This window comes from Pelodiscus sinensis, chromosome 3 (assembly GCF_052426305.1).
Source record: "Pelodiscus sinensis isolate ZL-2025 chromosome 3, ASM5242630v1, whole genome shotgun sequence".
Classification (NCBI taxonomy): domain Eukaryota; kingdom Metazoa; phylum Chordata; order Testudines; family Trionychidae; genus Pelodiscus; species Pelodiscus sinensis.
This window is the reverse complement of record NC_143054.1, coordinates 66,405,696-66,421,293: the sequence shown is the minus strand read 5'-3', so window position 1 is coordinate 66,421,293 and position 15,598 is coordinate 66,405,696. Positions and strand designations below refer to the sequence as shown.

The 15,598-nt window shown below is 41.9% G+C and overlaps 1 protein-coding gene across 1 annotated transcript in view; it reads left to right on the top strand.

Moving 5' to 3' along the window:
• Nucleotides 1–15,598, top strand: part of MDN1 (midasin AAA ATPase 1) — a 162,752-nt gene that overhangs the window by 91,996 nt on the left and 55,158 nt on the right. Inside the window, exons 54-69 of the mRNA XM_075923877.2 lie at nt 455–615; nt 1,083–1,203; nt 2,362–2,572; nt 2,786–3,017; nt 4,094–4,220; nt 5,690–5,860; nt 6,214–6,428; nt 6,533–6,920; nt 7,155–7,264; nt 8,471–9,170; nt 10,503–10,664; nt 12,402–12,675; nt 13,515–13,750; nt 14,499–14,594; nt 14,856–14,950; nt 15,460–15,584. Of these exons, the coding sequence (XP_075779992.2) occupies nt 455–615; nt 1,083–1,203; nt 2,362–2,572; nt 2,786–3,017; nt 4,094–4,220; nt 5,690–5,860; nt 6,214–6,428; nt 6,533–6,920; nt 7,155–7,264; nt 8,471–9,170; nt 10,503–10,664; nt 12,402–12,675; nt 13,515–13,750; nt 14,499–14,594; nt 14,856–14,950; nt 15,460–15,584 (3,424 nt within the window). The remainder of the gene's footprint in view (nt 1–454; nt 616–1,082; nt 1,204–2,361; nt 2,573–2,785; nt 3,018–4,093; nt 4,221–5,689; nt 5,861–6,213; nt 6,429–6,532; nt 6,921–7,154; nt 7,265–8,470; nt 9,171–10,502; nt 10,665–12,401; nt 12,676–13,514; nt 13,751–14,498; nt 14,595–14,855; nt 14,951–15,459; nt 15,585–15,598) is intronic.

Genomic DNA, 15,598 nt, shown 5'->3' with positions numbered 1-15,598 from the left:
TTGCCCTCTTTTATTTTTCAATGTCACTTGGTATGCTTAGAATTCCTTCCCCCTTTCTTACTTAAAAAACAGTTTCTCCCTCCATTTAGATTTTGCTCTAAATCTTCTTGCAATTTTAAAAGCAATCCCCAGTGATAACTATATTGCTTTAAAACTAGACCCTCGTTCAGTGTGTTGCCTGGACTATGTTGTTTCTCTCTAATTTAGATTGCAAAATCCATGGACCAGGTTGGTCTTGCTTTTTGCTATTTCATACACTGACGGGGCTCAATTAACAATGGATTTTGTAGTTGCTAATATTTTTAGGAGAACACATAGACATTTGTCCTCAAACGGTTTACCTAATTGCAAAAGAATTAGCACCATCAGTGCTCTACAACTACAGTGTAAGACCTCCTGTAATATGCCAGGTTTCAGAGATGAGCAGGCTCTAACTTTCCTGCCTTGTCTTTAGATCTTGTGCTGCTTGCTGTGGCGTGACCGGTTTTGGGCAGCATCTGACACTCTGATGGTGGATTCTCCAGGGTTGGCACTCCTGTCACTTCATTGGCACTGGGTTATGAAGCATTTAATTGACAGAATTCCCCAGATACTGACTGGAAGCGAGCAGCACAAGTAGGTTGTTTGTCTCAGAAGCAATACAACTAATAGAAAAGGTTGACATCTCCCTTTCCCTGCAACATATATAGCTATATTAAGCAATTACATTAGTGTTCTTTTTAAAATGCACTAGCTAAAACTGTTAAGCTTCATTTACTCTGTAAGCACAAGTATTGATGTTTGCTACGTTCCACTGTCACTGCAAGCACAAACGTTTGAGCTGAATGCCTTTGCCGTTGTTGTAAAACTTCTTACATTGTAGCTGTGGCCCTGTCCTCACTGAAAAAGTACCTATATGAACATTTTCCCCAGCATCCTTTTTGGATAAAGTGCAGGAGAGGAAAGAGAGTCTGCTGTTCTCCTTGTTGCGTATCTTTTTGCCTTTACCCTTGGACCATTTTTAAAACCCTTTTTTTATTTTTTTTTATTATTATTATTATTATTATTGTTGTTGTTATTATTATTATTGTTTTTACTTGAAGGGTTTCCAAGGAAATTCAGTCTGTTTCACAGCAGATTCAGAGCTGTTTGGCTAGTCCTGCTGGTATGTCTGCCAATGTAAAGAAGCTGCAGAAGTCCCTGGGGAGACCTCTTCCTTTCAAGGTAGATTATTCCATTTATAACAATGATTTGTACTGCTATAGCACCTGGCTTCCAAGGATATTTAAACACATTACAAACATTCCTTAAAGCTCCTAGTAAATCTCTGTAGAAGTCTTGTACTGTCATACTCATTTTCCAAGCCAGCAAATGGCACTCTCATTTCCTTGGATTCAGAAGAATGACTAATGCAAATGTTAACATTTGTTACATTTCAGAAATAAATTTTATATCATCAGCTGCCTAAATTAGGGTATGTCTATACTTGCCATTTAAAGCAAGAAAAAGTCCTCTCTTTGTGCAAAAATGTGGGAACGTCTACACTTGCCAGTGACTTTTTGTGATGAAATTTCTGAGATTCACCATAAAAAAAACCCACCTCCATGTCAGGCATACAGCTCTTACCAGTGACACTTTGCAGTGAAGTGCAAGTGAAGTCAATCCTTTGGACACATCATGGCAACCCAATTTAAGAAACTCTGATTTAGAGAGTAGCCATTTGAAAATTACTTTCAGCCTTCTCAAGTGTTCCCTGCCTCACTCCTTGAGAGAGAAGACAGCACTAACCACAGAGCAGGTGATGCTGCTTCTTCATTTGTTAGATTACAAGGCACATTCTGTGTCCCATTGACTAGAATTTAGTTGGCTGGGTAAAGAGAGTCTCCCCAGCTTCCATAAGTAGCTAATGTGAAAGGAACCGTGGTATATTTTCAAATCAGGATGTAGACAAACCAGTTAATGCCAGTGCAGTGTACCTGCTTGCAGGAATGACTTTGCAAATGCAGTCTCATAACCTTGTTAATACATGGTGTATGCTTGATGATCAGAGAGAGATGAATGGGTTAAATGAAAGTTATTTTACCTTTTTTTTTTCAGTTTATACAACCTAAATCTTAAATACTAATTGTTTTGGCCAGTTACCTCAACATATATGGCTTCCTAATGTTGGATTGAATACATAAGGGAGAGGAAGCATTAAGAATTGATGTTAAGTTGTGCATAACAATGAATACAATTTGCATGTGCAAGTATTGTGATTTGATTTAGAAAGCATGAGCACCATTTATTGGGCCACAGCTTATGTTCACTATGTCACTATAACTTTTGAAACAAAAACTGTTGCTTGTTTAAATATCTTCTTGGGTTTTTTTACATTTTCAGGATAAACTGGTGGCAGAATCTGTTGCCCAGCTGAAAGAATTCAGCAAGGCACTCAACATTGTGGAGATGAGATCTGCCTTTGGAGAAAGCAGATGGGAGGATGAAATGTGTTGTCTGAAAATTGCTGCCACTGGATGGAAAATAAAAAAGGCATTGCTGCGGGCCCAGGGCCTGGTGCTCAGAGCTAATCATTTAGAAGATGTTAATCCGGGTAAGTAATTTGCTTTATATGTGACAGTCTAGTACAATTGGAAGCACAGCGTCAGAACATCTAGCATATATTTAATTCATCCAGAAATATTTATCTTTCTCATTTGTATCATGTGTGTAAATGAGCAGTTCCTTTCAGACTCGTTGCTTGAACTGTTAATTGGTAAATATGTGAGTCTGTGCATCTACATGCTTATTATCCCTCATCTTACAGGTGAATTAAGGAAGTTTGTGAACTTACAATGTTCACACCTGAAAGCAGAAGGAGTTAAGGTTGGTCATTCAGAAGAGAGTCATACTAAAGACATTATCTCCAGTCAGTTGGACTCTGCCTCATTAATCCAGCTCTGTAATAGGATTCAGCTGTGGCCAGCAATGGAATATCTGGCAATGCTCTGGCAGTATAAACTGATAGCGGATTGTGTAACTCAGGCTTGTCTAAGAAGGTAAGAGAAGAGCAGGTTTTCTTTCATGAAAATTGTGCAAATGTAACCCATTACAGAGAAAAAGAATAAGTTTGCTCTGCAGCCTTCACTGAGAGTGCATTGGCATTTAGCTCAAGTGATAGAGGCTCATGCACTAAGCTCCAGAGGTCCCAGGTTCAGTTTCACCTGTTGACCTTACATAAAGGATGAGGATTAGGACCTAACATCTCTGCATACAAATCAACACACATCATTCTTGCCTGTATGCAAAGCCACATTCTTGAAGTCTAAAATGAGTAATGTGTATGGAGTTGTTTAAGCTTGAGTATTTACTAGTTTCGTTCCCCTGGGATTAAGGCAGTTATCCTGCATCTGCATTATGAGGTAGGAGGGTGATTCCCTGTTCCAGTACACATACTCATGCTAGCTGTCATTGAGCTAGCGCAAGTATATAGCACCATAGCTGTGGCTGACCTATGCCAACTATAGGTGAGTTGACAGCCATGTTGGACTCTCGGATGATGTGGTGGCGGTGATGGAATGTTGCCTCTGGGCTCCCAGAAGGATCAGGGCTGGTGGTAGCCAACCCTTGGTGGAGAATGCATCAGCAGCAGCCAGAAACTCTGGCCCCTTTTGAATCGCCAGGAGTCCCAGGGCAGTTGCCCTGTTCGTGCCCCTTCCCCTCCCCTATCGGTGGGCTTGGCCAAGTACATACCCACTTGTTTCAGGTTTGTATGAGGCACAAGTACTTTTTGTGCAGACAGACTATAGAACAAACAAGTAAAACATACATACTGGGAGCCTGTGCATAATCATGAAAGTTAACCAATGAGCCCAGGCCTGGCTTTCAATAATGGTCATGTTTGTATCAAAGAACAGTAAAGCAAGATGGGTGAAATTGCCTCTAAATGATTTATTTATGGTTTCATTGAAAAGGTGTCTCACAGTTGATTTTGAACCCAGGAATAGCCTGTTCCACATCTCTTTGCTGAGGCCAAGACATTGCCTTTTCTCATTCAGCTGTGCATTCAAGTTGCATACAGCGTAGAACATTTTTTTTTTTGTTTCTAGTTGTTTTTATTTTACTTCTGCTATAGGAACAGCAGCAATCAACAGCTAAGCGTGTGTCCAGAGCTGAGTCAATATGTAACTTTTTGCCTTAAATTGACACCAGCTACTTCTCAACATCTGTATGGATTGTGGCACTTATCACACCTTAATAAGGTAAGAACAAGTTTTAATGTAAATTAGGGAAGAGAAGGAGTTGAAGCTGCTGCTGAGTACAGACACCTGGTGGCCAGCTGTTATGTTGAGACCAGAAGACTTAGCCAGCGTTGCTTGTGTCCCTCAGGGCACGGGGCTGGCAGTGTGTAGGGTGCGGGAGTTAGGGCAGGGGCTCAGGGATGTAGGGAACTCTGGACAGGTGTTTGGGGACATGGGGGGGGGGGTACAAAATCAGACTGGGGTGAGGAGGGGCTCAGGGCAAGGAGTGGGGGGGGATGCAGGAATCAGAGCAGGGAGCGAGGAGGGGCTCAGGGCAGGGGATGAGGGTGTAGCAGTCAGGGCAGAGGGCTAGGAAGAGAGGGGGATCAGGCAGGGGTTGGGAGATGGTGGTAGCCACCGGCTTTTCCCTGAGCTGGTGGGGGGGGGGGGGGGGTGCAGGCCGGACCTGCTGGTACTCTGGGAGTGAACAGGGGGCCATGCACCCTGTCCTCTGACTTTTCCCTGGAACTGGCTCAGGAGGGGAGTGAGGGAGATGAGCAGGCTGGTGCGGAGGAGCAGGGGGGGCTGTGCTTGGTGGCTCTATCGGGGGGAGGAGGGCAGGCTGTGGCTCCATGGTGGTGGGGCCAGTGAGTCTTTCTCTGTACAACCCCACTTTTGGTCCAGCATTGCAGCCCATGGTGTGTCTGCTCTCTTGTGGTTGCTCTGCAGTATGGCTGTTCCCTGTGCTCACTGCCCCCAGTGGTCATTGCAGAGCATAAACTGTCCCTCCGATGAGACTCCTCCCTTTCCATGTTATGGAAAATAATGGAATTCCAGGCACATCCCATTGTCCTGGCACAGCCACACCCTGACCTCTCTTTAAGTCAGGATAGAGGAAGCTGCATACTGAAGTTGGTGGTCCTGGCTGTTATTGTTTAGGAGAAGTTCTTGAACAGACAGACAGGTGCACAAACAAGGGATGTAAAATCTCATTTAATTACTTAAAAAGTTAAACATTAGATTTAACTGGTTAACCACTTAAACGGGGTCTTGCAGGCAGGTTGGGGGCTGTTCTTCTCTGGCTGGGCCTGCTGCACCATGAGCTGCTCTGGCCAGGCTGGGTCTGCCACAGTGCTCTGCAGGTGAACGGCTGCTCCAGCCCACCTTGGCTGCCGGTTAACCAGGAACTGGTAAGCATCGCCCAGTAAGTGTGATGCTTACTGGTTAAGCAGTTAACCGCTGACATCCTTAGCACAAACTTTCTAAAATATATAGCTAGCTAGATAGATTGAATATAGGGTTTTTTCACAAGAGACGTAAACCCCACTCTCTGATGATAAAGAAGACTAAAGGTTTTAATATCTCCATGAGAAAAGAATTTCACACATACATGCTGTTCTTGTCTTTCTTTTGTTTCTAGCATAATCATTTTCTTTCACTGCCTGTAAATTAACCCTAGAAGACTTTTTTTCACCCTCCCTCTTGTTTAGGTATCCCTTGAAGAAATGTCTCTCTTGTGGTCAGAGCTGGTCAGTAGTGCACTAGAATTCTTCTGGCACAGTACTGTAACCACAGATCCAGTGTACTGGTTAACCTGGAAGCCATTACCTGGTGGAAAAGAAAGGAAAATACCTAAATCCCCTTTGTACCAATTTATGAAGGTTTGTTTTTTGTGACATAAATAGTATCTAAAGGAACATAAAATATCTATTTCTAATAATTTGCTAACAAGTTTTAAAACTCCGGTATACACAAGACAAGGGGTTCCTCTTTCCCAACCTCCAACATATGTTGGCTGCTAAACATGAATGTAAGGATAGATTGAGCATGTCCTCTATGCGTGTGTGTTTAAATATGCTCCGCCATTTGATTTTTTTCTTAACACTTCTGTTAAATTAAGCAATCATTTTGTAGTTTTGTTTAAAAGCTTTTCCTGAAGCTTATCTTTTGTGTAATGTTAACATAAGTGAGGAAATGCTATTAATATTACATATTTCTTAATCTTTTAATTTAGGGGCCAGGTATTTTGAATCGAGCAGTTTTCTCAAAGTGCCTCTTTGAAATTCTAACTAGCAGCAGCAAGACAAGTCAGTGGGATGCGAGTGGCCTTCCTGTTCTGTCTTCATCCCATGTGACACTGGGAGAATGGATGGAGAGAGCACAACAGCTTCGAGAAGTCAACACAGTTCTGTGGACCAACATGACTTTTTCTTCCATGGCAGAATTTAGGTATTATCAAAGTCCTTCCTCTACACATATTTACCTAAACCAGCAACATTACAGAACTGTATACTCAGCAGGGTGCCAACTTCTTTTTATCCTTATTCTTTCAGGTGTACGGATTCTAGAATTCAGGGTGTAATGTTATGTAGACAGCTCTTGGCTCTGCAGGATCTGGTTCCAGTAGACCTGCAAGAGGAATATTCACAGAGCTGTGATAAACTCTCCTCCAGGGACCCTGTGGCTTTTCAGTATATTCTCAAAGTACTCAAGGATGTTGCTGGTCAGGAGATGCTACCCAAAGAAGTGCTCTGTCTCTTGTTAACTTGCTTACAACAGTTCTTTGGGGAAGGAGAAGGGAATCAGGATCTATCAGATGCAGCTCAGCGTGGTAGCCTCTGGGTGAATATGGGTTTGGTGCAGATCCAGGTGTGGCTTCCACAGACAAGGTTTGATCCTGCAGTGAAAAGAGAATATAAACTCAAGTATGCCAAGGAGGAGGTGAGTGTGGAGTTTCTATCCCTTTTTTTAAAGCTGACTCCTACTGTGGAGTGCATTGTATTGTGGATGAAATTAAATTTAATTACACATAGGTGAATGCTACAAAAGTATGAGCTCAATATTAGAGTATCGCTATTAGATTATTGAGTAATATTTTTTTTAAATCTTTTGGAAGGTGAACTTGTGAGCTATGCAAAACAAAAATATAAAATTATTTCATTTGTTCTTTACTAGTTACACCACCTGCAGTGTAAATGGAAGACACTAAATCTGTCAACCCAGTTACATACAGGAAAAGATCTTGAAGATGAAGCAATTGTCAGATTCACTCACCCCCATATCAGGTAATGGAGGAGGCACTTACCTATTCTGTTGATGATTGGGAGAGGTCAATGAAATTCTTTAGCAGTTGTTTGGATTTCTTCCATTGCATTGTCATGTTGTTTGTATTGCTTTGTTTGGAAATAATTTTGTTTGTGTAGCTGATTCTGGATCAGTGACTTCCAGATCAGCATTGTAAAAACAGGTATAGAAAATATTTTGTGGCACAAAAAGGCCTGACTTGTGGGAGGTATGATTCCCAACATGGATAGACATACTTGTCCTAGCTCACTTGAAGTGATTGTTCTAAAAGCGAGTGTCTGAGCTCATCCACTCCCCCAGGCCAAGCTAGCTGGATCTCACAATGTCCACAATGCAAGTAAGCACAATTCTGCCTACCCACACTAGAAATCACGCCTCCCAGCTGCATTGTTGACCTATCCTAAGGGCTTATCTACATATACATTTTATGGCTTTAATTATACTCATATAATATAAGTAGTACAACACACAGGTGTGGATAAAGTTATACTAGTATAAAGGTGCCTTATTCCCCTTCCCACAAGGGAAGGGGAGAAAGTAAAGAGGAATAAGTTATACCAGTGTGAGGCATCTTTATACTGGTGGGAAGGACACTGAATTTGTGTTTTTTAAGCTGAGGAACTAGGGAAGAAATTTGAATAGGCAAGAGGCAACTCTGATTTTGTACTGTTTTGGAGCCTTCTGTATGCAGGAGATAGGATTGAATTCCATCGTGCAATAATAGTTCACGAGTTCCCACTGCTAATGAAAGTTCCTGATCTCATTTCAACACACGCAGATTGCTTGAACAATCCTTTACTAGAAGTTAGAGAGAAATAGAGCAAACTTGGATCAGCTCGTAGCCAGTTCTAAATGGCTGAGCTTCATAGGGTACTTTTAGTAGAGTTGCACCTCTTATTGTTTCTATCACTATCATTTGGTTCTTTAGTACCAAATTGTGACCTGAATTGGAAGGAAAAAGAGAGAAGGTAAAAGGAAAAAAAAAGAAGAGGGGTTAGTTTGTGTATTTGTTCACACAAAATATGTCAATATCACATTCTTTGTTTCGATGTTTGTAAAACGATCATTTACTACTTCTTAGGAAATACAGCATTGTATAGATGATTTACATACTGTAATCTTATTGGGTACTTAATGGGATTTATGATATGCTTCTAAAATTGCTCAGTGTCCTTATTTCCTAACAGATTTCTACACCAAAGAATGCAAAATCTGAAGGAACAAATAGGCAGTCTTTCCAGAAAACAGGCCTTCAGACCCCAACTTCCCCCATATGACTGCTTATATCAGGAAGTTCATCAGTATGTCAACAGCATTGCACAAATTTCTACAGTCCAGGATCTCTTAGCTCACCTTCTACAGTTCCTTCGTGAAAACAGGCCCAAGTCACTCCAGGCAGTACAGAACCTGCTAAATGAAGAAGCATCCTGGCAGCAATCTCACCGTCAGTTTAGGAAACACTTGACAGAAGAATATGCTTTGTACCCTGATGCTGTCACCCCACTGCAAGCTGCCATTTTACAGCTGCAGCATGGCATGAGACTAGTGGCCTCTGAGGTTTATACAAGACTCAATAGCGTTGTCTGTCCAGCCAAACTTGGCACCCTTGTTACTTCTTTGTTGGCATTTCCGTCTGTTGGCCCTAACTTCCCCACTTATCTTTCACATGCGGATACTTTATGCTCAGTGCAGTCTGTGAACATCCTCTGTGGCCTTAAAAAGTTATCTCTGAAATGCTCTGAAAGAGAGTCGGATGAGCAGGTTCAGAATTCCTATCCAACTCAGGAACAGCTGCTAGTAAATGCCTTATTGTATCTTCGATGCCATGTATTGTCTAAGGGAGAAATGGACCAGAAATCTCTGCAGCTTTTCAGGCATCTATGTCAGGTAAAGTTTCCTGAGTAAATGGCATAAATACTTCTAAAAGCCAAATGTCAGAAATACAGTGTAAGTGTCGCTTTGTTTTCAACAGTGATTTCTAGATGGGTGTCTCTCCTGCTGAACCTGCTGGATAAATCTTAGAGTAACAAAAGCAACAGTAGCAATTTTTTCATAGAAATGAAAATGGTAATTTACATTGTGTGCTAGGATAATATGGTTCACATATTTTCAGACATAAAACCAAATCCTGCATTGCTTACTCCAGAAAAAACTACCTTTCATTTCACTGTGTGGAGGGTGGTGTTTCTTCTGAAAAGGGATTCAGTAAAAACTATCTGTAGGGCCCTACCAGATGCAAGGTTCTTTCTGGTCAATTCCACACCCATAGTATTTGGAAATTAGTCTTTCATGTTTTCAGATGTTTACATGTGAAATGTCATGGTGTTGGAGTTGTGGGATTAACACTCTCACTTGTGTACTGCCTTAAGAGCTGCAGAGCTTCTTCAGCTGAAGAAAGTTCCCAGAGGTGGTGGCAAGTCTGATTTCCCACTGTGCTGCTGGAAGCACTCCAGCTGGGTGCTCGTCACTGCTAGTCCTGGCCAGTGGCAAATTAACACATGGGACATGTGCCCAGTAGCTCTGAACAGTTTGGGGGGTCCTGGAAAAATGGGTGCCCTGAGCCTCAGGCAGAAGAGGTGGAAATGGGTTGTCCTGAGCCCGGGGAGAAGCTGTGGGATGGAAGCCCCAAGCCTCACTCCTAGGAGTGGGGAGGGATAGGGTTTGCTCTTCACCTGCACAGTTGCCCTCAGCAGGGAGATTAGGCTCATGTCCAGGTACCGCCCCTGCCTGCAGAAAGCTCTGCAGCTGATACAATGTAGAAGAGAGTGTGTGTCTCCCTCGCTTCTGTACAACTGATCCCCTCACCAAGAGCTGCCATTCAGGGATGAGCCCTCCTGTCCTTCACCAGTCCAGCTGGAAGTAGCAGCTGGAGCTTGAGGCCGAGTAGGAGCCCCAGCTGAGACACCCCAGCCTTGCCCTTCCAATAGCTAGATTTCATGGGGGAGGTCTGTGTCACATTTTTCATTGCCATGAATTTAAGACCTTAACTTTAGGATTTAGCTCATGTTTGAATGGCCTTTTTCATACAGTTTTCAGAGGTGTGATGTTCCAGGAATTTACAAATGAAATGTTTTAGTGTTCACGCGACATGGTTTCTACACCCGCAATAAGTATTGTATGCTGTGAAAAATAAAGATATTGCCTCAGTGTTAAGGCAAATGGTGAGGGTAGGTGGGAGTGTTTAATTTCTAAAGAATCTTCAGTGTCGTGTTTTTTCAGGCAATTATAAATGAATGGGATGAAAGTGAGCGCTGCATCCAGGAGCAGGAGGAGCAACAAAGCCTTCTGTACAGATACAGGAGTAAGAGCCATGGAACAGGGCGAAGTGAGGAAGAGGAGGAAGAGAGAGAATTTAGAAGGAGATTCCCGCTCTATGAGAAGGTAGAAGAAGAATACTTTAGGGAAAGATGCATTGTACAGTTTTTTTTTAAACTTTTTTTCTTAGCTATTAGGAAATTAAACAATTTTTTCTCTTCTCCAGGAGAAAAATGTGGGAAGGATTTTGACACACTGATATACTCTGAGTGTACTATTAAAATATTTTGTTCTTTTTTCATTTATGGATAGTCGTCTTTGCATTTAAAGACCATGTATACACATTCAGCACTGCAGTGGGGCAGCTGTACCAGTTTGTTTGCGCTGCTGTGGTATGTCTGTTGAAAATGTTCTATGCCCATGGGAGAGAGGCCATGTCTACAATGCATAAAGATCAGGGCTTCTGCAGTCGATCTTTCGAGGGTGCAGTTTAGTGGGTCTAGTGAAGACTCGCTAATTCAAACTGAGAGGCACCCCTGTCGGTACTGGTACTCCTGCTCCTCACAAGTAAGGGAAGCCGACGACAGCATAATGAGAACACTTGTGCAGCATTAAGATGCTAGAACATGATTGTGATCTGAAAAGACCTGCTGAACCTGAAGAGTCCACTAAAGAGAGTATTTCTGGCTCCTGTTCCCCCACCTAAAAGAAATAACTTGAATCCGCCGGGTCATGCAGCTAGCCAGTAGGGATGTTAAGAAGCATGTAATTTGTTAATCATGGAGTAAACAAAATGTTTGTCAACTACATGATTAATCAAGAAGGGCTATCACTGCAAGCACTCAGTCCCAGCTCACACTGGCTATGTCTACACTCGCGGCTTCTTGCGCAAGAACATCTTGCACAAGTGTTCTTGTGCAAGAACCCTTGCTCAAGATAACGTCCACACTGCCATGTGCGAGCTGTGCTTTTGCGCAAGAGCGCCCATGGCAGTGTGGACGCTTTCTTGCGCAAGAAAGCTCTGATGGCCATTTTAGCCATAGGGTTTTCTTGCGCAAGAAATCCCTGCTGAGAGTCCACACTGCCCTCTTGCGCAAGAGCTCCTGTGCAAGAGGGCTTACACCTGTCAAAAAAGAGCGTAGTTCTTGCGCAAGGAGCCCCCTCTTACCACGCTGTACTGTAAATTTACTTGTGCAAGAGCAGGCGGGCAGTGTGGACGCTCTGCAGATTCTTGTGCAAGAACGGCCATACTTGCGCAAGAAGCTGCGAGTGTAGACATAGCCACTGAGTTCTGGGAGCTACCCCTGCTGCAGCTATTAATGAAAAAGTAATTTAGGAGCTGGCAGGCAGGCCTGGATCAGTCCAGGTTCGTGCTGTGTCCCGGGAGCTACCCCCACTGCGGCTCTGCAGTAATACATTCCTTACAGAGCTGCACTAGGAGATAGCTGCCTGCTGGCTCCTAAATTATTTTTCATGCAGAGCTGCAGTGGGGCTAGGTCCTGTGAGCTGGGACTGAGCCAGGCTGCTGGCCAGCCCTTTAAAAAATGTACTGGAAGAGCCGTGGTGGGGTGGGGGGAAGTGCATGTCAGTGGTAACATTAACCAATAAGCTTCTGCTTATTGGTTAATCATTTAACTGACTACACTATTACATCCCCATGACCCTGTATAATTGTGTTCATTGTTTCTCTCTTTCCCTTCCTCATTGTTATGGTCGCTTGTCTTTTTTCAGATTGGATGGACAGTAAACACTGCAAGATACCTGTGATTATCACAAGGGTACCTTTGCCCTCTAGTGCAGTACAAATAATAAATGTAAAATCATGTAGGGTAGAGTTAACTATTAATTTAATGTGACTTACAGGACTTTGAAGATATCACAGCTCAGGCAAGTCTAGAAGAAAAAATGGAAAATGAAGATGAATCAGAAGATCTAGTCGCCACTGAAATAACTCTCTTATCTCAGAGTTCAATGCAAACAGTGATGATGATTCATCAGCAGTTGTGCCTAAACTTTGCACGATCCCTCTGGTATCAACAGAACCTGCCCCCACATCAGACCAAGCACTATTTCAGTGCTTTTCTTTCCTGCTATCAGACTGGTGCTTCCCTAGTGGCACACTTCTATCCCTTGATTGGTAAGGCTGTTAATCATACTTCAGGCATACTGTTTTCATTCTTAAGGTTGTTTATAATGCCTTTGCTTTATCTGCAGTTGTTTCAGATTAAAAATATTTTGTCTTAGATCAGTGTTTTCCTGGTATTGTCTGCTACTAACCATGGTTCTACCCTGAAAAGTGATCACTTAAAAATGGCACCTTCTATCAGATGTGTTCCTTTGTGTAATGAGAATCATATCTTCTGAATTCTGTGTCAGATTTTTACAGCTTTTTTTTCCATTCCAAGTTTCAGCCATGTGGAGCCAACACATCTAGAAATAGTCAATTGGGTCCTATTAATCTGAGATTCATCAGATGAACAGTTGACATTCCAATCTCTTGTCTCTCTGCAGCCCAGTTGAAAATAATGGGGTAGCACAAATTTCCTTGTAGGTTTCATTTAGATTGGAAGACTTTTAATTACCAGAGGAAGACCAAAAGAAAAAAAGCTAGCTTGATTGGGAATAACATGGGCTTTAATTGCAAATTGAACATGTTTCATAGAATACATGACTCCCAAAGATATGATCTTAATCACTTTTCAGAATAGAATGGCTTACTTAACCTGCCACTTTGTTCATTCAACTACAAAAGATTTTTGGGAGGTCGGTGTGTATCAGGCTAACTTAGTGCTGTTCAAAAATCTGGTAAAACAGCAGACCTAAATTGTAAGCCGTTTCCTTCTGCATCATACTTTAAAAATATACAGTGTCTGAAGATTTTGGATAAATGCTCTAAGCATACAAAGAAACATGCAGGTTTCTGGTCAAGAAAAAGTGAACAGAGAATGTATGAGCTCTTCCTTTTCATCATCTTAGGGGCTGAAATGAATGATTATCTTCTTGGCAGCCAGCTTTTAGCTGGCACGCTTCTCCACAATACGCTTTTTGAGGAAGTGACTTCAGATCTTGTCATACAACAAGATGGTCCATATGACTTTTACCAGCATCCTAATATTCAACAAGTTCGATTGTGCCAACCTGTACTTGATAACTTCACTGAAGAAGTAAACAGGTTACTGCAAGAATGGCCTGAACACCCTGCACTCATGCAGGTGAGAGCATTACACTAAATTTTCAAGGTAAACAAGGTGAGGGCCAGGGGCTGTCTATGTAATGCCTCCCATTTGTGTTTATAGACACATTAGAGTCTAAATACTTAGCTACTATGAAATAATTTGCTACAGTAAGAATATAGTAATTTCTTTGTGAATTAGGATAGTTTTGTAGATGGTTAGCTACCTGCAGCAACATGATTCAGTTGCGTAAGTTTAGTTATGTGAAACACATGTTCTATCTTCAGTTCAAATGTAAAAATAATATGCTGTATTTTATAAATCCTAAAGCCTTGAAGTTCATGTCTAATATAGGACTATGTTTTTTCATTATAAAATCACTTAAGGGTCCAGGTTTTCCAGAGTAGCTTCTGCTAATAGTGAGGATTTTCTCCTTTCTGTGTCCCTTCATTTTGGTAGTATTGGATATGACTTCCTCTGGAATTAGTCCATTATATTCACTAAGAACCAATGCAAAGTTCCATAAGCCAAATGTTGGCTGAAGTTCTTATCGTTGGGCCATGTGTCATGCTTTTTTTGTGTTGTGTAATATTGGCTTTCACTGGTCTGAATCCTCAAATGGAGAGGCCAGTTTAAAATAAAATAAAAAAATCTCTTTTTCAAAGAAGGGTAGCACTGATGTTGTTTGAATGTAGTTTCACTCAAATGCATGTGTCAAGTTGCATGTGAGTTGACCAACTATTCTGAGTTGAAAACTTGTCTGTCACTTACGTCTGTCTTGTTGCAGCTATTGGTTGTGATTGACAGAATCCGTAGCTTCCCGCTCTCCAGTCCTCTCTCAAAGTTCTTGAATGGCTTAGAGATTCTACTTGCAAAGTCACAGGTAAGAGGGGAAAGGAAACCACTTTAATTTTTCAAGTTAATAGGTCACCTGCAATTAAAAGCATTGGCTGTGGCAAGAGACAGACACTTAGGTATGGTACTACAATAAAATTAACTTACAGCTTTTTGTGTGAAATGCAGTGTTGGGTACAAATACTTGGGACACGAGCCTGAATCACTGTGGGGTCATGAAGGGGGAATGTTCTGTTGTGCTTACTGCATCTTTTTTTAATGCAAGTTTTCCATAATTTCTCTGTTCTAGGACTGGGAGGAGAATGCAAGTCGAGCTTTGTCTTTGCGGAGACATCTTGATTTGGTGACTCAGTTGATCATCCAGTGGCGTAAACTGGAGTTAAAGTAAGAATTGTTTGTTTGTTCCTCTTAGTTCATCATTTCTCTCTTAAGTGCCATGCACCATTGTCTTCATTTCTTAAGCTCTTAGTTTTAATGCAGTACTTCAGAAGTACACCTCATCCTGGCTGTTTTCCTTTTGTCTCTGCCACCCTGCTAAGTCAGGGCTGGTTTAAGAGGGTAGCAAGAAGGATGATTGCTGAGTGACACATTGCTATATTGCTTGAGGGTTGTTTGTTTGCTCAAGCGTTCAGGGGGTGGGATGGTCCAAAATATTTTTTACCCTGGTCAGCAAAATACATAGATCCTGATACTATTGGTGGTTCTTCAGGTAGTAGGAACAAAGTTGTGAATTTAAGTGGTCAGTGCTACCTGTTATGTAATCTTATTTAGTTTTCTGCTTAAAAATAATCTTAATTTTGGCAGAGATAAGGAATATCAATTGCTCATCCAACTTTGGAGTCCAAAGTATATAAAGAACTGTCTTGATTTCACTCTTCCACTTATGTTTCTAGCTGCTGGTCGGTTAGTCTGGACAATGTTATGAAGCGGCACACAGAAAAATCCAGAAAGCACTGGTTCTCAATCTATCAGATGATTGAGAAGTACATGCAAGAGGAAACTGAGGAAAGCACAGAAGGTAACTAGTGTCCT